This window comes from Humulus lupulus, chromosome 1 (genome assembly GCF_963169125.1).
Source record: "Humulus lupulus chromosome 1, drHumLupu1.1, whole genome shotgun sequence".
Lineage (NCBI taxonomy): Eukaryota > Viridiplantae > Streptophyta > Magnoliopsida > Rosales > Cannabaceae > Humulus > Humulus lupulus.
Window position 1 is genome coordinate 257,300,345 of NC_084793.1, and position 26,193 is coordinate 257,326,537.

The 26,193-nt window shown below is 32.0% G+C and overlaps 1 protein-coding gene across 1 annotated transcript; it reads right to left on the reverse strand.

Moving 5' to 3' along the window:
* Window positions 1-12,397: 12,397 nt before the first annotated feature.
* Window positions 12,398-18,814, reverse strand: LOC133805799 (lanC-like protein GCL1). The gene is made up of 5 exons (XM_062243955.1): window positions 18,548-18,814; window positions 18,189-18,376; window positions 15,401-15,512; window positions 13,395-13,868; window positions 12,398-13,256 (listed from the first exon to the last, which is right to left on the reverse strand). Exons 1-5 carry the CDS (start codon window positions 18,689-18,691, stop codon window positions 12,912-12,914), a joined length of 1,263 nt encoding a protein of 420 aa, XP_062099939.1. The 5' UTR covers window positions 18,692-18,814; the 3' UTR covers window positions 12,398-12,911.
* Window positions 18,815-26,193: the final 7,379 nt, after the last annotated feature.

Genomic DNA, 26,193 nt, shown 5'->3' on the forward strand with positions numbered 1-26,193 from the left:
GAGATTCCAATTGTTCAATTGACCCAAATTCTCGAGGGTTTGAAACATGTCTTCTTGGGAGATGGTCAAACCTTTCCAGTTATCATCTCGTCCAACCTTCAAAATTCTCAAGAATTGCAGTTACTCGAGCTACTAAGAACGCATAAATCTACGATAGGTTGGACGCTTGCTGATATCAAAGGTATTAGCCCTTTAATTTTCTCCCATCGAATCAATCTGGAGGATGAGGCTATCCCTCGAAGAGGCCCTCAAAGGCGACTGAACCCCACAATGAAAGAAGTTGTAAAAATGAAGTTTTGAAATTGCTAGACGCTGGTATTATTTACCCAGCAGCTGATAGCAAATGGGTCGGTCCAACTCAAGTCGTGCCCAAGAAATCTGGTGTCACTGTGATCCAAAACGAAAAAGGGGCCCTTGTCCCCACAAAAATTGTGATAGGGAGGCGCATGTGCATTGATTATAGAAAATTAAATGCCGCTTCCCGCAAAGATCATTTTCCACTCCCATTCATTGATCAAATGCTTGAACGTGTAGCTAGTCATCCATTCTATTGCTTTCTTGATGATTATTATGGCTATTATGAAATTGAGATTGCATTATAGGATTAAGATAATACCACTTTCACTTGTCCCTTTGGCACTTTTTCTTTCTGGTGTATGCCATTTGGCTTGTGTAATGCACCAGCTACTTTCCAAAGATGCATGATAAGCATCTTTAGTGACATGATTAAAAAATCAATGGAAGTATTCATGGATGACCTAATCGTTTTTGGAAACTCCTTTGACACATGTCTTCTTCCTCTTGAAGTTGTTTTAAAACAGTGTATTGAGAAAAGACTTGTGCTTAATTGGGAGAAATGCCACTTCATGGTATCCTCTGGCATAGTCTTAGGCCACATTGTTTCTGAATGAGGAATTGAGGTTGATCAATCCAAAGTCGACCTTATCTCCAACCTGCCTACTCCTAAGACTGTCAAAGACGTTAGATCACTCATTGGTCATGCTGCTTTTTATAGGAGGTTCATAAAAAAAAATTCAATGATTGCTCGTCCGCTAAGCAACCTCCTAGCCTAAGATGCCACTTTTGAATGGACACCTAAGTGTGAGGAATCATTCCGAACGCTTGTCAATTCACTCACTTTCGCTCCCATCATTCAGTCACCCGATTGGAGTCTTCCTTTCGAGATCATGTGTGATGCCAGTAACTTTGTTGTGGGAGCTGTGCTAGAACAACGAAGGGAGAGAAAACTCTTTGTTGTTTATTATGCAAGTCAAACTCTCAATAGTGCTCAAATGAACTATTCCACAACTGAAAAAGAGTTGCTTGTCGTCGTCTTTTCCCTTAACAAATTCCGATCTTATTTGATTGGATCACCTATTATGATCTTCGCAGATCACTCCGCCCTTAAGTATCTCCTTTCCAAAAAGGATGCTAAGGCATGATTAATACGGTCGATCCTTCTTTTGCAAGAATTTGACATAACGATCAAAGACAAGAAATGTGTTGAAAATGTCGTTGCGGACCATGTGTCCCGACTTGAATTCAGTTATCCCACTAACGGTCCACCTATTCATGATGATTTCCCGGATGAACAGTTGCTTTCTGCACTAAGTTACCGTGGTATGCTCACATTGTGAACTACTTAGTAACAAGTGAACTCCCATCTGAATGGAGTTCACAAGACAAATGCAAATTTCTGGTCGAGGTGCGCAATTTCTTTTGGGATGACCCATACTTATTCAAGTACTGCCCCGTCCAAATCATGCGAAGATGCATCCACAACAATGAGGTGTCTAGTGTGCTGAATTTTTTTCACAATGATGCTTGTGGTGGTCACTTTTCTGTGAAGAAAACCGCTGCAAAAATCTTACAATGCAGTCTTTACTGGCCCACTTTGTTCAAAGACACCAATGATTTCTGTCATTCTTGTATAAGGTGCAAAAAGTTAGTTTCGTTATCCCATCGGAATATGATGCCCTTGAACCCAATTCTTGTTATCGAAATATTTGATTGTTGGGGGATAGACTTTATGGGACAATTTCCACCTTCTTTATGCTACCTTTATATTCTTCTCGCTGTGCATTATGTTTCCAAATGGGTCGAGGCTGTACCCTGTCGAACCAATGATAACGCTACAATTGTCAAATTCTTGAAAGAAAATGTGTTATCAAGGTTCGGTACTCCTCGTGCTATCATCAGTGATCAAGACACTCATTTTTGCAATAGATCTTTTGAAGCTCTTATGCGCAAGTACGGTGTACTTTATAAGGTTGCAAATTCCTATCATCCACAGACTAATGGTCAAGCTGAGTTAGCCAATAGGGAGATAAAACACATTATGGAAAAGACTGTAAATCCCGACCGCAAAGATTGGTCTACACGTCTTCTAGATGCTCTTTGGGCATACTGCACTGCTTTCAAATCACCTCTTGGGATGTCACCCTATCGGCTTGTCTTTGGAAAATCCTGTCATTTACCTGGTGAGCTCGACCATAAAGCTTATTGGGCTATCAAAGCCCTAAACTTTGATCTGAATGCCGCATGTATCAATCGCAAACTCCAATTTTCTGAAATTGAGGAGTTGCGAAACGATGCCTATGACAATTTCAGGATTTATAAAGAGAAATTGAAAATCGCTCATGTTAAACAAATCCTACAAAAACACTTTGAGCCAAATTATAAAGTGCATCTGTATGATTCTCGCTTGCACTTGCACCCCGGAAAACTGCGATCGTGATGGACTGGTCCATTTGTAGTGAAGCAAGTATTTCCCAACGGTTCTGTTGAGGTCGAGGACCCAACCGATGGGAGAATTTTTTGAGTCAATGGCCAAAGACTGAAGCATTACATTGAGAGTGTGAGTCATGTTAAAGAGGTCCTTCTTAAGGACCCAATTTATACACTCTGAAGTTCTGAATGGTTTTTTTTTTTAATCTTTATTTTTATGTCTTTCTTTTATTTTGGTATTTTTTTTATTTTGTTTGTTTTGGGATATTGTTATCAGGTTATTTACGCTCTCGCCTCATGGACATGGTCATCATCCAGGTGTTCTCTTTCCATACATTTTTCATTAATTATTCATTTTGACATTGAGGACACTGTCTGATTTTTGGTTGGGGGTGGTGAGCATTCATTAGGAAAATCTTATTGTCGAGTTGAATTTTTAAGCCAATTTTTTTCAAAATTGTCCAAGCATGAATACAACTTGTTGGTTTGAATCAATTTTTAATATGTTTAGCTATTAAGAAGTGATTTTCAGAGTTCTTTTGTGCACTTTCCAAACATGTGATAAATTGGTTGTTAACACAAATAGTTGAGAGAAATTTCAAGTTTAAAGTTTTTCATTTCTTTGTGAGTTGTGAGAGTTGAGAAAATAACTTTTTGGAACTTTTATTGATCATTTGAGTTGGTAAGTCACATCTTTGGAATTTAAAGCATGACATTTACTAGAGGGATGTTTTTCATTTAAGAGCAAGTCTTTGTAATAATTTTTAAATTTGTGTTCAATATATTTTATTTTGTTTGTAACTTCCTTTTATTTTTGCGTTGCCTCTTGTCAAAAAAAAAAAGAGGAAGAAAAAAATATATAAATGAAAAAAATAATACAAAAAAAGCAAAAGAAAAATATAGTACAAAAAAATGATGAAAAAAAATGAAAAATAAAAGAACAAGAGCAACATTTTTCCTTCATTATTTTCTAGTTGTTAAAAAAGAATCTTTCTATTATTATTTTTGTTTTGTGTAATTGTATAAAAATATATATAATAATAATAAAAAATTATTATTATTAATAGTTTCATTTTCTTATTTATCATTTCTAGTTAGTTGTCATTTTGTTCTTTGAGCTTTCTCATGTAAATCCCAAATGTTGTTTGTCATTTGAATTCCAATAAGTTGACATGTCTATCTTGTGATCAATACTTGTTCAAATTGCTTGTCCTAAAAAGTTTATTTTTTCTCATTTGAGCGTAAACTGTTACATTTTCAACTCCAAGAGTATGATCCTTCCCATAAAAATACTTCCAATGCCCGTGAGGAATTTGGAGTTGAGACCTTTATACTTTTGAGATTTTTTTATACTATTTGTGTTATGACTTGTAATAAAAAGAATATGGTTTGGTGCACACACACACACAACTCTGGAATTGCAACTGAAGTAGCTTTGATAGTAATTTCTGACTTCTTGCTGATACTTTGAAAATGCTTAGATGATTTTGCTTAGTGTGACTTGATTATTCAACTTGATAATTTTATTTTTTTTCGCTTGAATTGCTAGGGACTAGTAATAAGCAGGTTGAGGGTTGTGATTAATGGTGAAAAATGCATATTTATTGATTTTAATTATCAAAATAAATTAAGTTTAATTAATATTTTCATGAAATTAATATAATTTATTTTATAAATGAAAATATTTTATTATGATTTAATTTATTATTATTTTGTAAGAATTACAGTTACATTTTGGCATAAAGAAAAAGAAAGAAGAAAAAAAGAATCAAAACTGAAAGAAAAAAAAAAGTTGAAAAAGTGGCATTTTTTAAGGGAATTAGACCCAAAATGAGCCCAAACAAACTCACACCCAAGCTTGCTACCACCTGGAGACATGGCGCACCTCTATTGGCCACGACTTGGTCAAAATTCTAGCCACCCATCAGCCATTTTCTTGTGCATATTGGGCCTTAAACCTTCCATTTTGAGCTCTAAAGTTCACATTTTGTGGTGTTTTAGAAAAATGGTAAAATGATCATTCACTAAAATAGCTATGTTAATATTAATAATAAAATTTGATTTTTCAAAATCATATTTTATTATTAATATTTCAAATTTATTTTGTAGACCCCATTTGTAATTTAATTTCTTTTTAGTCATTTTCTCCTTCTATAAATAGGGACTCTTCTTTCACATTTGGTATGTAATTTTGAGAGTAAAGAAACTATAGCAAAATTTCTACTCACTTTCTTCTCATATTTTCTTCTTAGAATTTTGTGATAATCATGAGCATAATGGCCTAATCTTCCTAGGAAGGTTAGGGATGATTCCATATGCTAGTGATGTTATTTTGCTACTTTGATTTACTATGTTCTTAATATAATGTATTTGAGTTATTTATGTTCTTTCATCCTCATCTCTATTTTGTTATCTCTATTTACTTGTGCTAATAGTATATAGGATTTGACAAGAATCATGAGGCTCCTTCTAAAAATCAATTGGTGATTAGTGGAGTTACACATGTTCTTATTAATGGTTCAATATTCTTACACTTATTCCATATGGGACACCATAGTCTAATATCCCCCCTCAAGATGGTGACGATTTTTCGCTCACCAATCTTGAATCACCTGATCACAAGTGGCCCCTTTTTTCAGCTCGCTTATTTTTCGGATCTCAAGTGTCTTTTCGCACTATGCGGGTCTCGTGTGGCTTGACTCACGCTTTGGATCGGCGTGGATCGAATGCCCGCTAGGGAATTGGCTCTTGATACCATGACAAGAATCATGAGACTCCATCTAAAAACCAATTGGTGATTAATGGAGTTACACATGTTCTTATTAGTGGTTTAATATTCTTACACTTATTCCATATGAAACACCATAGTCTAATATGATTAGTCATGCTCTTTTTATATGCTTCTAATTAATAAAAGTAATATTGATACATAATTTTATGTCTAATCTTCTATTGCATTATTGCCCTTGGGTATTTTGTTATTTTTAGATTTTTCATAAGATTAACATTGTGCTCTTAAAGTAAAGAACTTTATAACTTAAATTGAATTTTGTTAGAAAATAATATGGACTTTAATATTAGATTTTTCAAGTAAATGTTGGGATGTGAACTATTTACTTGTGTATTTTTGTAAATCAAGTAACTAAGTAACCAAACAAGCATATGGATGATTCTTGAAACATTTCTATTTCTCAAACTCTTAATTACACCCTACTTTTATTTCACTTGTCTCATTTTATCATTTCATAAAAAAGATAACACCAAAATCTCAAATCTCTTTTCATTTCCATTTTTATTTATTTCATGTCACTAATTTTTTGTGTTATTTTCTACTAAACCTTTGGTTTTAGGTTACTTCCTTGTGGATCGACCGCTCGATTTTACTACAACTACCGCTTAGTGGTTGTCACATTTTGGGCTTTTAACAAACAACTTGGAAGAATGTAGTGCGAGTGTTCAATGGATAAGAAGATCGTTTGATTATACAAAAAAACTCAAGGAATCTTGATGGGCTACCAGAGGTATACTTCTTCTTTTTTGTGTGTAGATTTAATGTATAGATATATGTATTGATCCTGACTCGGTATTAAATAATTTTTAAAACCACGAACAACTTCCCTAGCGTCTCTGATTTTATTCAAATTATTACCAACATAAACTCTATTGTTGACGCATAATTTGATCATAATTCTTCACACCAAAATTATTTTGGATGTTTATTGCACGGGTGTTTGTTTCAATATTTATACATACGTGCAATATGCTAATTAAATCATAATTTCGGCATCATAAATTATTCGGAATTTCCTGAAAATTTGTAAAAAGTCCTTGTAACTACATTATACACGGTTATGTAAAGAAAATAGAATTACAACTTATCTATACACTGAAAATACTAAAATTATGTGATTAAAAATAATAACTTACACAAAAATTTTCCATATAAATTAAATTAAACTGAAGACTCGTCAAAATTTTCACAACGCACTAACCCGCAAGTGTAGAGTACATTGTTATTGATAGCTAAGTCAAGGTTTGTTTGCATGTACTTTTACTAAGTGATGATCTTCCGATGAATTTTTTGAGTCAGTAGTTCAACTTTACCGAAGCTTTGTTTTTCTCTCTTCTTTTTATCAGCATGTCAGAAAAAAAAATTTATAATTATTTTATTTTATTTTGGTAATGATAGATCATGACATGAAGGAGTCTATTGCGGAAGAGAGATAAAAGTTTAACCAGAAAGAAAATTGTATTACGAATCTGAAAATTGAATTTTACATGATTTACAGTAGTGTATCAAGCACTTATTTATACAGAAAAATCAGAAGGAGAGCTAAATCGACTAAGGCTAAAAGATAATTATCCTAACTAATCGATAACAAAACAGATAACAGAATTCTGTTGTATAAAATCTGTTACCCCCCCTTCAAGGTGGACTGTATATGTCATATACAGACATCTTGGCTATGTGAGAAGTAAGAGTAGTGGAAGGTAATGGCTTGGTGAAAGCATCAGCAAGCTATAAGGTACTGTTAACAGGAATTAGGCGGATAGTTGATTGTTTAATCTTGTCCCGGATAAAATGACAGTCTAGCTCAATATGTTTTGTTCGTTCGTGGAAGGTAGGATTGTTGCCGATATGAATGGCGGACTGGTTGTCGCAGTAAATGAAAGCTGGAGTGTCTTGTGGAATGTGGAAATCAGCTAGTAAATATTGGAGCCAGGTGATTTCACTACTAGTAGCAGCCAAGGCCCGGTACTCTGCTTCAGCAGAGCTCTTGGAAATGGTGGGTTGTTTTTTTGTGCGCCATGAAATAAGGCAGTCGCCCAAGAAGATGCAAAATCCAGTGGTGGAGCGCCGAGTAATGGGGCATGAAGCCCAGTCCGAATCTGAAAAACCCCGAAGGTGCAAAGAAGATTTGGCTGAGTATAGAAGCCCTTGGCCGGGGCTACCCTTGAGATATCGAAGCAGATGATGTACAGCCTGCAGATGAGGAGTGCGGGGATGAGACATGAACTGGCTGAGATTGTTTACTGCATATGTGATGTCCGGCCGTGATAATGTGAGGTAGAGTAAGCGGCCAATTAGTTGTCGGTATGAGGAAGGGTCTTCAAGAGGGGTTCCTTGTTCATCATCCAACTTGATTCGAGGGTCCATAGGGGTCTTCGCAGGCTTGCTTCCTGTGTACCATGTATCATTGAGAAGTTGTAGAGTGTATTTGCGTTGGGACAGAAAAAGTCCTTCTTGTGCTTGAGCGATTTCAAATCCCAAAAAATATTTCAGTGGCCCGAGTGCTTTGAGTTTGAAATGAGTGTGCAAAGAGTCTTGTAGTTGGTGTAGAAGAGGAAGATTGGGGCCGGTGATGATGATGTCGTCGACATACACGAGGAGAGCAATGAAAGTATTGTTTGATCCTTTGGTAAACAAAGTATAATCTGCTTGAGATTGAGTGAAGCCTTCGTGAATGAGAGCATCTGATAATTTCCGATACCATTGTCTAGAGGATTGCTTTAATCCGTAGATGGATTTGTGTAGCCTGCACACCATAGTTGTATCTGCACAAATAGAAGGAGGTAGAGTTAGACCCTGAGGAATTGTCATGTAAACCTCCTCATGGAGATCTCCATTGAGGAAGGCGTTGTTAATGTCAAGTTGAAGAGTATGCCATTGTTTAATGGCAGAAATAGCAAGAAGGAGTTTGAATGTGACCATCTTGGCCACAGGAGAAAAAGTATCGAAAAAAATCTAAGCCTTCTTGTTGTGTGTAGCCTTGAGCAACAAGGCGTGCTTTATATCGTTCAATGGAGCCGTCACTATTATGTTTGATCTTGTATACCCATCGGCAGCCAATGGCTCTTTTATTTGGAGGGAGTTTCACTATGGTCCATGTGCGGTTGGCAAGGAGAGCTTGGAGTTCAGTTTGCATAGCTTGATTCCATGCTTGGTGCAGTATGGCTTGATTGAAATTTTGAGGTTCAGAATGAGCTGTTACTGCACAAATAAAAGCTTTGTGAGCAGCTGAGAGATTAGTATAAGACATAAATTTGTGAAGAGGATAAGGTGTAGAAGATTGGTCTTGAATGGCAGAATTGCATTCATAGTCTCGTAGATAACTCGGTGGTTTGATAGTTCTGGTGGTCCTTTGCAAAGCAGCTGGTGCTTCAATGGGACTTGCTGGTGTTGTGACTACCTGTTTTGGTGTAGTATTTGATCCAGCAGCATCAGCATAGGGATGTGAATCCTGCAAATTTATATTGGTACTAGTAGAACTTGGAACATTTAAAGGATAGTCAGTAACATAAGTATGAGTAACATTAGATGAGGGAAGCACCATACTAGAGAAAGGATCGACAGTAGTGTTATCAATATTTAATTTGTGAAAAAGATATATTTGCTCATGAAAGACAACATTCCTTGAAACAAAAAATTGTTTGGTATTAAGATCATAGAGCATATACCCTTTAATGCCTTGAGGATACCCCATAAAAACACAAGTGCAAGCTCTTGATTCGAATTTGGTTCTGTGAGCTGTAAGAGTTGAAGCAAAAACAAGACATCCAAAATTTCTCAAATGTTCATAATTAGGTGGAGTACCAAATAAAAGTTCATAGGGTGTTTTGTTGCCTAAAATCGGGGTAGGAGTCTTGTTAATGAGAAAGGCAGCTGTCATTATGCATTCGGTCCAGAATATAATGGGTAATTTGGCTTGAAAAAATAGAGCTCTTGCAACATTTAAGAGATGCTGATGTTTCCTTTCAGCAACGGCATTTTGTTCAGGAGTTTCTACACAAGTAAATTCATGCATAATTCCAAGTTTAGAGAACAAATCTTTGAAACTCAATTCAGGTGCATTATCAGATCTAAAACATTTGAAAATGCAATTGAATTGTGTTTGAACATAGGAAATAAATTGAGGCATAATAGTTAGAACATCAGATTTTTGCTTTAATAAGAAAATCCAAGTAAATTGAGAGTGATCATCTACTAAGGTGAGGAAATACTTGTAATTAGAATGTGAAGGAATGTGGTAAGGCCCCCAAATATCACAATGAATCAAATCAAATTCATGAGTAGCAAAATTATTGTTATTAGAAAAATGAAACTTCCTTTGTTTTGCCATAGGACAGATATAGCAAGGAGTTTTTTTATGTAGAGAATCAGTATTACAGTGAAGTTTATCACTAAGTATAGCTAATCTTTTCTGAGATAAGTGTCCGAGTCTGGAGTGCCATAAGTCTGCAGAAACAGCAAAAACACGAGCAGGTGGTGAGAGGTCCAGCATGTACAGACCATTGTTGGTCTTACCTTTGCCAATCACCTTCTTGCTGAGTTTGTCCTGTATAAAAAAATGATTAGTGTAGAAATCAACAGAGATGGAATCATTATTGGTTAGACAACTTACTGAGATGATATTGTATTTAAAGTTTGGTACATACAGTACATCAGTGAGTAATAATTGATCCGAGACAGCTATAGACCCACTTTGGTGAACAAGCAAAGTGTCATTATTAGGTAGAATAAGCCTAGTTTCTGGCAGAGAACATATGAATTGAAATAACTTGATATTATTGCATATGTGTCTAGTTGCACCTGAATCTATAATCCAAGATTCATTGGAAGGAGGCAGAGAATTGTGAGACAAAATTATACCTATGGTACCTCTAGAGGTGCTAGGATCCAAGATAGTCATACCAGGTTGTTGAGTAGCCAACAAATTCAAGAGTTGTTGATATTGGACAGTAGTAAGTTGAGGAAGGAGAGTGTGAGACTCATCAGAGTTGGTGCTTGTATCGTTGCTGGTGTGGAATTGATTTGCAGCAGCTTCTTTGGGTTTATTAGTCTTGAAACCAGGTGGATAGCCATGGATTTTGTAACATCGTTCCACTGTATGGCCATGTATGTTACAATGTGTACAAAAAGGTCTGTTCCGTTTGGGAGGATTGGTTCTAGGACCTTGGGAATCTTGTTGTTTGTTTGAAGCTTTGTCTCCCTGAAAAAAGAATGCCATATTCGGATTAGGATCGGCTCCAGTAGAGGTATTTCCCTTTTGGTTTTCTTCTTGAGTGACCAGGTGGAATACCCTATTCGCTGCAGGCAGAGGATCCATTAGAAGAATGCTGCCACGAACTTGAGAAAAATGATCCGAGAGTCCCATAAGAAAGGACATTATGTACTCCATGTGATGGTGTTCTTGAAGTTTCTTGACACCACCACAAGTACACCCATTGCAGGTGCAATTGGGTCTATAGTTGGACAATTCTTCCCAAATAGTTTTGAGCCTGGTAAAATACATGCTCACCGTTTGATTATCTTGCCTTAGATTCATCAATCCCTTTCTGAGATTGTAAATGTGTGGGCCATTCCTCTGATGAAAACGAACCCTGAGATCAGTCCATATTGCTGCGGCTGTTTCATCATAAAGAATGCTAGAGGAAATTTCTTTAGACACAGAGTTTAAAATCCAAGAAATCACAATATTATTGTTCCTAATCCAAGCATTATACATATTATCAGTAGGCAAGGGTTTAGGGATAGAACCGTCTAAGAAACCAAGTTTGTTCTTTACCGAAATCGCTAGTTGCATAGCACGACTCCAAGAAACGTAATTGTCCTGACCGGTGAGAAGCTGAGAAACCAAGATGTTCCTTGGATTGTCGCCATGGTGAAGATAGTAGGGATCAGTCAGATCTTCAAGAGGATTTCTTGAAGTAGTCATCTGTAGAGTTTGATTGTTTTGAATAACAGGAATCTGTGGGGTAACAGCGATGGCAGGGTTCGCAGCTCCGGCATCCGTCTGAGTAGATTGATTATCATTCGACATTCTCGATCAAGAACAGGTTCAATGACTTTGATTGAGAGGAATACAAAGCATCAACAACTTGAAGAAAAAAACAGAGAAGAGAAATACAGGCACCACCTTCGCCGGAGAAGAAGCACGGCAAGCAAGGAAGGAGAGGATCAGGATCGATTAAGGGAAAGCAAACCTTCCTGCTCTGATACCGTATTGCGGAAGAGAGAAAAAAGTTTAACTAGAAAGAAAATTGTATTACGAATCTGAAAATTGAATTTTACATGATTTACAGTAGTGTATCAAGCACTTACAGATAACAGAATTATGTTGTATAAAATCTGTTACAGAGTCTTTTTGTTAGAAAAAGAACGAGATATTGCTTAATTATCAATATGTCGGTTCTACGTAAAATATATGGCTATTTGTCTTTTTCTTAATCTAATTAATCATATTTTTCATGTCATGTAATTAAAACTATTGTTCTAATTTTTCCTTAAAAGAAAATAACAAATATTTAGTGGTGGATATTAATTTTAAGATAATATGTAGAGAATTTATTGAGTAGATAGTGGGAGACTAAAAGCATCTTAAAAGTTGGTAGGCGGAAGAGTAGAAAAAATTTATGGTGGAGAGAAACATAATAGAGCTGAGCTTCTGTAAAGCATTCCATGATTGCTTTTCAATTTTTTTCCAAAATTTTAGCTTAAGGCTACTTTAAAGAAATTTTGAAATTTCACTTCAATCATTCTATCTATTTTAATATATTTTTTATTTGCTTAAAAAAATATATTTTTTATTAAATATATTCGATCATATTTCTAACTTCTATCCACATTTAGATAGCAGCATTCCATTACTCCATACTAGCTATTAGCAAATAAAAAAAACATCTTATCATTAGCCTTCATTTTGGGCAAGGACTGAATACAGAGCAATCTTGGAGATCTCTTAGATCCCATTACAAAAGCCACAGCTAGGGCATGGCATACTTTACACTGAGCTCCAGTACCCATTAAGCTATTTATACCTAAACAAATATAAACGACTGTATAGAAGCAATGGAGATCAGAGACTGAGCATGGAAACACTACCCAATTTCATCTATAACATATAAGGAGTTGATCGACAAGAGCCAAGTTTAGTTTTGGTGCCCGCTTAGTAATGCAAGTAGATAAAATACATGGTCATAATCTGATTTAGAACTTGTAACATGTTCATGGCTCGGCTCGGCCCGGCCCAATCAGAAAAGACTCATTTCACAGAGATATCACGTGTGGATCTGAAAGCTAAATCAGACCTTCGAGAGTCTGAGACTGACATTACAGCATTTCCATAAGGATCACAACTCAATGTCATAATTACATATTAGTAGAAGTTTCTCTTATCTAAAGTCTATAGTTCATAACCTGGGAACCTGGAGTTTTGAGGCGCAAGCAGATCAAACCAGAGGCAAGCAGTTCCAGCAAGTCCTTGGAAAAGAGAGCAGGCATGATCAGCCCCAGGAGAATTATGCTCCATGTTTACAAGCTGAGGAGCATTATGATACAAAAAGCATGCAAATGCCTTTGCTCTCTCTTCGTATAGGCTCTCCCCTGTCAGTCTGTAGAGGGAAAGGAAAGCATAGGCATTCCCAGCCACCCCATCAGCCAGTCCAACCTTCTTCACTAACCCATTCTTCCACACTACTTCTCCTGCTTCTATAGCAGCATCACGGAATTCTCTATCACCTGGGAACACCTGTGGAGATAAAGCCATCACATTCTATTAGTCCAGTGCAAAAGGAACTAAAAGCTTTGTACATTTTCTGTATTATATTTTTGATTGGGTTCAACCCTGCCAACTAAGGAAACAAAAAAGTGTAGTTGAGTTGCTAACCTCTGAAGCCTTGGACAGGGTAATGGCTATGCTGGTGGCACCATGAGACCATTGCACCAACTCGTCCCTAGGATTTCCCTCACTTGAGGGGTAATTTCCACTATGTGGGAACCTTTTACTCATCATATACCTTAAAGTAGCCTTGACATCCTCAGCGTCTTCTTTGGATAGTGGAAAGTAGAGAAGTACATGCAAGATTCCTGACAGGCCATTGGCTGCGCCCCAGTATCTCGTCCCATGCCACCTATACATTAGTGGACAGGATGAGCTAACGGATGCCCCTGCTCTGCCACCGGCTAACACGGCTTCAACGACTGGCATGAGAAGATCACTAGGCAACTTATTGACCTCACCAATGTATTTATTTATGAACAGAGCTGCCCATAAGAAGCCTGCTCGCCCGTAGAGAAGGTCATATGACATTCCAAAACCACCTTCCTCGGGTCCAGCAGGGAGAGCCCTTTCCTGTGCCACCTATAACATGATTAAATTTGAGTAAACAAACTATACGATTAGACGACTTAATGTGATGTCGAGAACTCTACAGTTTTCTTTTAATAATAAGCAAAGAAAGATGCAGAGCTAAAAGAAAGTATTTTCTCATGTTTGTGCGATTTTCTTGCCGTTATGTGAGATTATAAATTTAATCTAATCATGTTATAGCAAGAAAATCACACATTCATGACAAGAGAACGTTTAAATATTAAATAGTTTCGTCATTGTTGATTGTTGATCGGTATACGTAGATCTCAGAACCAATATTTAAACGTTGAATCCTACATCTGCTGCGCTGTGCTCTGCCACCAAAACTGAATTTGCAATCACTAGGAACCCAACAAACAAACTTACAGGTGAGTGCGTCAACTAAAGTACTTTTGTGTAAATACACATATATTATTAAGTAGTTACATATATATAGAAATATGTTAATGAGTAGGGACTCGTTTGCATTTTTATTCCTTTCCGCAAATCAATTAGCTTATAATTAGTTTCATAAAACATGATCACTTTAGCATGTGGTATGTGGAGCAGAGGGACAACCACTTTATCATGTATGTCAAGGAAAATGATAATAATTGAAGAAAGCATAACAAAAATATTGAAAAATAAGTGTAAATTGTATGTATCTCTAAAAATGAATATTTACAATTGTAATCTAATGCAATACAAATTAACTTAAAAAAGTCAACAATTCATTCAATATTTATTGATAATATAGAAAAATTAATATTTTTTTCATTTTATATTGTAAAATAGATGAATAAAAAAAGTAATATGATTACTTATTAATTGTTAATTAATAAATTAGTGGCAATATGATACATAAAAAAAGAGCATTTATTGTTGTGCTAAATTTGGTTATGTTGTGCCAAATTTGACACACTTTTTAGAATACTATTAGAATAATACTTTTACTAAAATGTGTTAAATATAACAATGTACAGCTTTTTTTTTACTGGAGATACTCTAAAACTACCCAATAATAAGATACAACATCAGATTTATTTTTTAAAAAACAAAAATAGTAAAACTAAGTCTATCATTGTAGTTTCTTTTTTTTTCTCTTTGTTTAGGATATTCCCTAATACGAATTAAATAAGGGTCCATTTGTGGTCGCTGGCATGAAAATATTTCGCAACCACATAATTAATTGCTTTTTGTTTACTATGTAGATTTTCATATGCTTGGTACGATGGACGCGTGTACGGTTTAAGTGTTAAAACTAGTCATATTCAGACTCAGATAGAACAAGTTACCAAAACTTAACTATTTTACTTTTCTCTCAAGAAAAAGGATCCATATATCGAGATCATCACAGATGTCGATGTGACAACGATCTCGGATCAATAATGAGAGACATAAATATAACCCGTGTTATGAATCCAGATATTTTATTTGACAGTTAGCTTTGTAATATAGTATGCTAAAATACAATTCCAAGTGTCCGCAGTGAGATGAAATGTTTTGAAGATATTAACGAGTTGATACTTGAAATAGATACATACCTCTAAGAAGAGGTTAAGGTACATGTCACGCCTTTGATGGTCCCCCATGCAATTAGCTACAACAGCTCCAAGCGCGTAGACCCCACCTTTACCGCAAAGAAATGTCACGTGCCTGTATAATAAACGATAACGAATAATGCACTTAAGACCATATTTTTTTTAATAATATGTAAATTTGTGTATAATTCAACTAAAATTTATAATTAGTGGTATATTTAAACATGTAAGCCCATATTATTTTTAATTTAATTTAATTACATATTATTTATATGCGACTTTTGTATGTGTTTCTATCATTACATATTATATATTTTATTGTCTATATTATTTATTATATATTTATGTATAAATTTTTATTATATTTGAAATGTTTTTAGATAAATAATTAGAATGTAATTAATTCAAAATATCAAATTTATAATTTCATATATTTTAATTAGTTATTTGATTAAAATTGATAAGTACTTTCTAATATAATATAAAATTAAAAAATTCATATATCTTAAAAATTATCTTTATATATAAAAAAGTGTAACTAGCGGAAAAGTTTAATGGTTAAAACTAACATCGTTTCAAAAATTAATTAATTATAAAAAATTATTTTACTTAAAATATTTAAATAAATTCTTTATTTCATTGTTTATATTATTAATTATATATTTATGAATAATTTTTATATGATTTGAAATATATTAAGATAAATAATTAAAATATAATTAAATCAAAATATTAATTTTATAATTTCATATATTTTGAATATTTATTTAATAGAAATTTATAAGCACATTTTAATATAATACAAAGTATTTACTTTAAAATAAAAAATAATGTATTATATATGAATCATAATATAAAAAGCATGCTGCCAATATATATTCTTTATATGTATTAAAAATGGTCTAATAAAAGCAAAAATAAAAAAAATTATATTCGTAAAATGTAAACTAATTATAAAAACACTTTAAAATAACTTATTTAAACATATATCATGCACGTCAGTACTGACATACCAGAATTTAAAAAAAAAAAAGAGAATCATTCTTTCTAAAAATTTTATTTTTTGAGTTGTAAAGAGTTACATTTGTGTTGCTTATGATACTGATAAGATACCGATTGATTACTATTTTTTTTTCTTAAAAAGCTTTATTTGTAGATCATATTATTTCAGTTATATTTTAGTTACTTCCAAACTTATTTGTAGACATTTTAATATATCAATTAGTTATTTTTAGGTCATATTATATAGTATGTTAATATATAGTATCTTACTATTTAAGATACAATAACATTTAATCTTATTTCAGGAACTAACGAGTGGTCATATAGTATAACAAGTTACAATATAGCTCATTAATAAAAATTATTTTTGTATACTACACAATAACTTTTAAATGAAAGTTTTTAATAGACTTTTTTAGTTAATCATATAATTTACATGACAACTTATAAATTTAAGTTTTATGATGTTTAAGATACCATTTGATTTCCTTGTAAGTTTTTATAGAAACCATTGAAATCGCTCTATAAAATAGAATTATTTAGAATATCATATAGTAACTTTTAAATATGAAATAACAAAAAACTTTTGAAAAATTCTATAACAAACACCCTATTTTTGGGTGTATCGATGCACCTATTTCAATTTTTGGTACTTGGATGATTTTTGGCACAATTTTTTTTTAATAATTGTGTACATTATAATTATTTAGAGTATCTTGTAAATTTTTAAGAAATTGAAAAGTAATTTACAATGCCGAAAACGTTTAAATAGTTTGTTGCACAAGTGACTTAGAAAGTAACATATTTACACTCAGTTTTTTGCACTATAAATTATTCAAAATTTCTTGAAAATTTACAAAATGTATTAAATAACTGCAATGTACAGAAAAACATTAAAAAAAATTATGCTCAAAATTATCCAAGTACCAAAAGTAGAATGGGGTGCACCAATACACCTAAAAGTGGGGTGCACCAAAGAAGCACCCAATACTTTTTAGTAACATGTGAAGTTGGTTGATATATTGAATTTTGTTTAAGTTTAATGTTTGATAAATATAAGAAGAAATTAAAAGATACTATTGATTTTGGTTATTTTCTTATATGACAGCAAGAAAATATATATTTCTTATATATTAAAATGATCACTTTAAATAGTAGATCATAATGGTGCTACTCTTAAGCTTAAATGACTTATAGCGTGGTTGGAAAGTTTTAAAAAAAATTGTGGAAAAGAGATAGAAGAGTGAGATAGTTGTAAAATAAGTCCTAAAGCAGCAACAACAACAAAAAACTTGAAAACATAGAAATAGTACAGTAAAATCATGAATCACTACTTTTGCAACCTAAAATTTGGTTAACACTTTATTTTTATTAAAATATAATATATAATATACATATTTTCAACTTATGCTCACATTTTTTTTATTTTAAAAAATACATATAAATAATATATATTTTAATTATTTAAATAAAATAAAATTTTAAACAAAAAAAATATAAAAATTTGTCAAAATAAGAGTTTTTTTTTCTAAAAATTATACATTAATTAAAAAAATTTGTGAAAACAAAATAAAATTAACTTATTGAAATTAACAAAAAAAAAACGAAATTAAAGAATGTCAAAAAAAATATTGAGAAAAATAATTTTAATTATTTTTAATTAATGAGATATTTATATATATATATTTTTTTTTTTGATGTAAATACAATGTCTTAAAATTATAATTAAAATAGAAAAGGTTTTTTTGGAATTAAGGTACTAAAAATGGTGCATATGTAAATAAAATACCTGGAATTAGCACGTGCGATCTCGTCGCACCTGTCGATTATTTCCGTACATATGATCAAGTCTTGATTATTACCGCTAGCTTCGTACGATCTGAAGCAGGTGAACGCCGTGCCCAGCAGACCCGTATACACACTCGGGTCAACGCCCACACCCATGACCCGACGTCGTTTCCATGTGATTGCAACCACCTAAACAAAACAAATGAAACTTTCTAACATACTCATACGAAACAATCAATCTTATTTCTTAACCTACGCCCATTCAATTTAATGGCTAATATTTCTATTCTATACACTCTACGGTGAGAAGCGTACTTAAGAACCGCAGAAAGTATAAATATCTACATATAGTGTACGGACCTGATCTTTGAGTGAGAGCGCCGCTCTCATAAGAGTCTCCGACGGCATTGAAAAGTCGGCCACCGCCGTTGGTTCAATAAAATCCAACGGTTTGTTGTTAGCTTCCGATTCACGGCCACCGTCTTCCGCCGTTGCAAACTCCATCACTTTTTTTTTTTAGACACTTCACTGCTTCTAATTCCTCTCTAGAATTTTGTATTCCTTGCTCCAATGGGTTTTTCTGCCAATACGGGGAGAGAGGAAAGAGGTGGATAGCTGTGGTTGTATGCAATGACGGTCCACGGAGTAATATTAGCTCTACGGTGCCACGTAATTAAAATTTAATCATGCGAATCACATGTTTATCTTCAACTTGGATAACTGGACCATTTTCAATTATTAATTACATACAGTAAAAATTACATTTAGTACCCAATTTAATTTAATCTTTTTAATTTTTACCCATTTATTAAAACTCTTAGATTAATACTCAAATTATTAATGACTCTACTCATTGTACAGTGATCTAGTGTAAATGTCAGTGAAATATTATTTAAAGAGGGAAGTAAATGATACGACAGAGGCAAATATTGAGATTTTTACATTGGACTTCTAGTAGTGTTTTAAGAGTAATATGGGAAATGTGCTTTAAAAAGTAGGTAATATTCAACTAAATATTATTAGTAGCTATTTTTAGTTAACTAATCTTAAAACTGGGTATTTTTCAAGTTATCTCTTAATTATAATGTCCACCATAACGTGAATATCATTTAATTATGTGGAAATTACATTTTATATGGACTTTTTATTGAAGTTTTCAAAAATATGGCTTTTTTTTCAGCATAATTTTTTTATGGCTTTTTATACTTTTTTATCATTTTTATGGCTTTTTTTTTCCACATGTTTGTCAAAATTTCTGATTATGCCATATCTTTATTACTATTGAATTTTTTTTTTCAAGTAGAATGATAGTTTTGTAATGTCATTTTATTTAATTTTTTTTAACTTTTCTATACTACATTTTTTATGGAAAAAAACTTACATTTTCAGTTATTATAAATGGTAGTTTTTATATTTTTATATTATTTTATTTTAACTTTTTTATATTACTTTTTATATTATTTTAGGTGTCATCAAACCAACTAAATAAGCATGAAGCAAGAACTGTCATTGGTATTTTAAAATCATTTTAAAAAATATCTTGAAAGCTTCCTCCTGCCATCTAAAATCAACCAGTTCTCATAATGATTTTCCTTTCCTGTCCATGAGATTTTTATTAGTTCTGACAAAATATTGGTCATTTTTCTCAAGAGCCTCATCAATGGTGCAAAACTACAAAATTTAGAGAAAAAGTTTACTGAATGTTACTGAACATATTAAGAAAAAGAAATGCACTAAAGGACATTGGTACAATTAAAGCACCAGAACAAATAAATACACATATATAGACATAGCAAGAGGGCATATACATTTTGTCTTAGTATTATAAACGATGGGGACCACCCTTTTGGGTTTTTTGGTAGGTTGATAATCAGGTTCTATTATATATCTTAGCCAACTCCTATTCTTGGGTCCTACTCTAAGATTGTATTAGCCAAACACTTGGGGTAAGCAAACAATCCCTTTGACTTTCACATTCTGTAATTTCTATTGAATTTCTTTAATTCCACTCCACACAAATGATTTGATATACTACTCATTCTTAACAATCACAATATATTTACTTATCTTTTTTGCACTCTTAATTTACTTGGAATGAAACTTCCCCATTACTAGAATTCTTTTACTCCTAAGTCAAAATTTGAATTAGAGTTCTTTTTATATAACTAATTTTATACTAAGTTGTTCTTTGGTTGTTTTGCAAAAATCTTTTTTTTTTTTGTGATATGAATTGTGTTTATTATTTTTTATTTATTTATTATAAATATTTTTTTCTTATTTTTATATTGTATGTTTCTTTTTTCAAATTCTGGGTAAGGTAACCAGTTACTTGATTTATCTTTGACAATTATGTAAAAAAAAATCTTAGAGCTAGGTTAAATAACATGTACCAGGAAGAGTAACTAGTTACCCTGAGAGAAGTAACCTTCTGCCATAAGAGGGGTAACCAGTTACCATAAGAGGAGTGACGGGTTACTCTTATTAAATATGAAAAGAAACATCAAATCTGAATGAAAAAGAGGAAGAACACTTCATTGAAAAAAGGAATAAATAACTATGATTTTAGTAACATAAGTAACTAGTTACCATAAAGAACCCATAAATATATACACACATCATAACGTAAAGGTAACCAGTTACTCACAAAAATATACACACAAAAAACGTGAATGTAACCAATTACCCCAGAAATATACATACAAATAACGGGAAGGTAACCAGTTTCCACAAATTTGAAGATAGAAAAAAAAATTAGATCCACCCCTTCTTCTCTCTCTTCTTCTTCATATAATTTTTTTTTTCTGGATTTGAATGTTCCCATCAGGGTAACTAGTTATCCATTCACATTTGCATATTTTTATTAGTTTTATTTCCAAATTTTGGTGTTCCTATAAGGATTACAGTAAAAAGAAAATGCTGAAAAAATTGATTTGAATTTTTATATATAGTGGAAAAAACCATAAAAAAAATTACAATAATAAAAGATAATACATAAAAAATAGTAAAATAATTATGTAATGTTAAAATATGTTTGAAAAAAGGGGAAAAAGAAAATAGAATGAGAAAAAAATAAGTACAAAAAAAGAAGAAAAAAGAAGGAAAAAAACTTAGGAAAGAAAACTAAAAAAAATATGAAAAAACAAAACAAAACAAATGATGAAGGAAAAAATAGATGAATGAATAAAAATGAAAAGAAGAAGAAAAATAATGGGAAAATGGAAAGAAAAAATTGAAAAAAAATGGAAGAAGAAAAAAAGAAAGAAAGAAAAAGCTCATATGTTTGAAAAATGAAAAAAAAAATAGAAGAAGAAAAAAAGAAAGAAAGAAAAAGCTCATATGTGTGTAAAAAGAAAAAAAAAATGGGAGGAGAAAATAATAAATACAAAAATGAAGAAAAAAAAGGAAAAAAAAACTGAAAAAATATGAAAAAAAAAACATTACAAATGAAATAAAAAATTTGATAAATTAATAAAGAAGAAGAAGAAGAGGAGGTGGAATGGAAAAATGGAAAGAAAAAAAAAAAGATAAAGAAAAAAATTGGTAGAAAAATAAATAAATAAGTAAGGAAAAAAGAAAAAAAATAACTGAAAAAATAATTAAAAAATTGAAAAAAATAAAAAAATAAAATCACCTTCAAAATCAAAGAAAATATAACTATGATAAAAAAAAAGTGACATTTCCATATTTTAGTTAGTTACTAATTGTGTTTTCCATATTTTAATTTTGTCTTTAATAAATTTTCCCATACAAATTAAGAAAAGTATAATTCCTATATTTTTGCACATTGATAGTATAAAAGCCATATTTTTTAAAAATCCCCTTTAATTATACAAGCTTGTCGACTTTAAATAATTAAATTAATAAAGTCAAAGTTTAATTATTGAATGATAAAATAATATTTAGAATCTATTGGGCGTGGACTTTATTTGTTTGGCACCATATCCATGCAATAAAGTTTAACAATTTTTCTACACTTTACTGAAAAGTAATTTATTTATTTCTTTTAAATCATATATTTACATTTTCTTCTACTTTAATAATTTTTTTACCAACCTTTTTTTAGCTCACTTTAAAAAAATACAAAATTTTTACATGCACTAACTTTTTCACATATCAATTTTTTTTCTAGCATAATTTTATTGTTCAAACTACTCTTTTCTTTTCTTTTCTTTTTTTTTTTTTTTTTTTAAGAAACCAATAAATTCTTTTTCAAAATACTCATTTCTTTTATTTAAAAAAAATGCATTTTTAGGCCAATCAATATATAAAATGCATTTTTAGTTCCATTTTTTATAACTTCTTCCAACTACACTAGCTTTTCACATACTGTTATCCCCAAAAATAGATATTTATGACGTGGCAATAGAGGTGACAAATGACAGTACATGGTCCGTAAAAGACACATTAAATAGTCAATAAATACATTGACTCCTCAGAGTTGTGATAAAGTGACCCGGTAGACTGGTGAAAAGTTTGGACTACTTGAAAGATGTCATAACCAAACTAAGTGCATCCTAGGAGATCCCAAGGGTGTGGTCCGAGGAGACACCAAGGGGGTGGTCCTAGGAGAGCTAAGGAGAGTGCATCCTAGGAGATCCCAAGGATGTGGTCTGAGGAGAGCCTAAGGGACTTTGGTCCGAGGAGAACCAAGAGAGTGGTCCTAGGAGACCCCAAGAGGGTGGTCCTAGGAGACCCCAAGGATGTGGTCCGAGGAGAGACCAAGAATTTGGTCTTTATACATATGTCCAGCAAGTGCATGGTTGCCCAAATAAAAGAGTGCCATGTTAGAGAGATATGGCATGCTAGAGGAGAGTGTCATGTTAGAGGAGAGGAGTGCATGTCCTACCACCATGCACTTGTCCGACCCACAAAAACATGTCCTACCACCATGCACATGTCCGACCAGCGCTTGCATGGGTGGGCAGTAGGAGGTGGATCAACTAGCAAGAGGAGGACTAAGTCAAGATTCCCATAAACAACTTCAACAAGATATGCGGGAATCTCTCATTCTTCCCACAAATGGGGGGTTTGTTACATTTTGAATTTTGAATGTTTCTTTGTAATTTAAATGTAATAAATATAATAAAATATCCCGGTTCTAGGGGATACTGTATGTATGACCCTAAGCCTATAAATAGAGGGCTTATGGGATGAGAGAGGGGCTTCTTCTGCTTCTTCTTTCTAGAGAGAGAAAATTTGGATCTGAGTATTCTAGAGAGAGAAAGTGCTGATATTTGAAAGGATTCTTGTATTTTTGCAATCTGTACTGAAGAAACTCAGTTGGCTCAGTCCATCTGATCTTGAGTACAGATCTATAATCACAACTCTAAGTGGATTAGGCTATTACCAACTATCGGGGCTGAACCACTATAAAAATCTTGTGTGTTCTTTATTTTCTTTATAAAACTGTCTGTGTTATTTAAATTCTCTTGAAGGTTTGTCGTATTTGACGTTCTTACGTCGTTGGCTAAAAACACAGTCAACACATACCAATATTTTTTTAGTACAATTTTTTTTCTTCAAACTACTCTATTTTTTAAGAAACAAATAAATTATTTTTCAAAATACTCATTTTAAAATTAAAAAAAAACATTAGCCAAGTATTTCTCTTTTTTTTTTTTACCTCTTCTTAAATCTATATATATATAAAAAAAAATAGGCAAACCTATTTTTAAAATGCATTTTTATGCCAATTAAAAAAAAAATCTTTTTGACTTTTGGAATTATAGCTCCATTTTTTTTATAAGTTCTTCAAACTACTCTTTTTTTTTTATGAAACCAATAAATTCTTTTTCAAAATATTCCTTTTAAAACTACAAAAAATAAATAATAATTAGCTAAACATTTCTCTTTGTTACCTCTTCTTACAACTATAGTATATACAGAGGATAATTCTTCTATAGGGGCTTCACTTTAAGCCCTATCGGTAAGGCTCTCAGTGTTTTTCGACCCGTGAATAGTTTTTGACACGATTTTTTTATGACTGTGTATATTGTAGCTATTTAGAGCATCTTGCAAATTTTCAGAAAATTACGAATAGTTTACAGTACCGAAAACTAGGTTTAAACATATTGTTTTCTACACGCACAAAAAAAATTAGTCATGCGTGCAACAACATGTTTGAACTTAGTTTTCGATACTGTAAACTATTCGGAATTTTCTGAAAATTTGCAGGATGCTCTAAATAGCTACAATATACACGGTTATAAAAAAAAATCGCGCCGAAAACTGTTGATAAGTCGAGAACACTGAGAGCCCTACCGATAGGCCTTAAAGTGAAGCTCTATAGGAGAATTTCCCTATATATATATTTGGCAAACCTTTTTTTTTTTTTAAATACATTTTTAAGTCAATCAAAAACTTTTTATTTTGAACTTTTGGAATTTTAGCCCCCCTTTTTTTATAAAACAATCAAAAACTTAAAAAAAAAAAAAAAGCTTTTACAATATTTCCTTTCAAAACCACTCTTTTTTTAAACCAATCAATTTTTTTTAAAGAAAAACTATATATTTACATTTCCTTCTACTTCAATAATAAAGTTTTATGAACTTCTTTTTAGCTCAATTAAAAGAAAAAAACTAAACTTTTTCACATACTAATCTCTTTTTAGCACAATTTTTTTCCTTCAAACTACTCTTCTTTTTTTTGAAGAAGCCGATAAATTCTTTTTAAAAATACTCATTTTAAAACTATACAAAATAATTAGCCAAACATTTCTCTTTTTTACTTCTACTAAAAACTGTAAAAAAATAAAATTAGACAAGCCTTTGTCTTTTTAACTTTTGGGATTTTAGCTCCATTTTCTATAAATTCTTCAAACTACTTTTTTTTTAAGAAACCAATTCAAAATACTCCTTTTAAAACTATAAAAAATAGCCAAATATTTCTTTGTTAAATATATTACATATAGAATTATGTAATTAACCAAATATTCTTTGATTTTTTTATAATTAAATATTTCAATTTACAAAATAATATATCATAATGTTACTCTAAAAACACGCCTTGCATATAGTTTGCCCCTAGTAAATATAGATGTGTGGATATTTGTGTCCCTATTTGTGGTTTTATTTGGTGCCTCAAAAGCTCATCAGTAGTCTTTTTGTCTTCTTAATAAATTGGTGGTGGTAAATTGTATGTCCCCCCTTGTTATAGCGAACGTCGATACTCCTTTTTCTCAAGGTGATGCCGAAGTTGTGTTACTTCTAGTGAATTGTTGTTAGGGATGGAAACATGTAGAGTATAGGTAGCGTATGTCTATTGTATGACACTATCCTATAAAAAAAGCTCTAACCATATCCGACTCTAATATCCTATAATTTTTTATGGATAGGGTACGGGTATTACTCTAACAGATATAGGGTACCAATGGGTAATTCTACCCTAATAAAATTCAAAAAAAATATATATATGAAAAGTAAAAATCAATATATTATATTTATAAAATTAAATGAAATATAGTATGTAATAAGTATTAAGGATGGTAAATACTAATAATAAATTATACATTATTTATACTTATAAAAATTAATAAGAATGTATTCAATATTGTAAATACTAATATGATATATTATTTATACTTATAAAGTTACTTAGAATATAACATAATCGGGTCGGGTATAATATGGTAATAGGGTTGGGTGTGCACCTATATCTGTACCCTACCCTATACCTGCATTAGGTACATATTTTTTTTCCCTCACCCTACCTTAAACCCTAATTCCTCAGGTAATACCCCTGCCTATTATAATAGGGTACCCATAAGTAAACGGGTTTATGGGTAAAATTGCATCTCTAATTGTTGTTGGTTTGCGGATCTCTATATATATTGGTGTTGTTCAGTGACATATTATGTGCTATAATGTGTATACAAATTGTTATAACATGTAATGATTTTTTTTTTAAATGTATGATAAAATAAATAATTTACAAACAAAATAGACATTTTTTTATTGTTAAAAAATTTATATCCAATCTTTACCTCAAAAATATATATTTGAAAAGGG

Coding starts and splice junctions, on each gene's coding strand:
- LOC133805799 (XM_062243955.1), bottom strand. CDS start 18,691: ATGGAGTTTGCAACGGCGGAAGACGGTGGCCGTGAATCGGAAGCTAAC. Junction 15,513..18,188: donor ATCGCACGTGCTAATTCCAG/GTATTTTATTTA, acceptor TTTATTATACAG/GCACGTGACATTTCTTTGCG. Junction 13,869..15,400: donor ACCTTAACCTCTTCTTAGAG/GTATGTATCTAT, acceptor ATCATGTTATAG/GTGGCACAGGAAAGGGCTCT.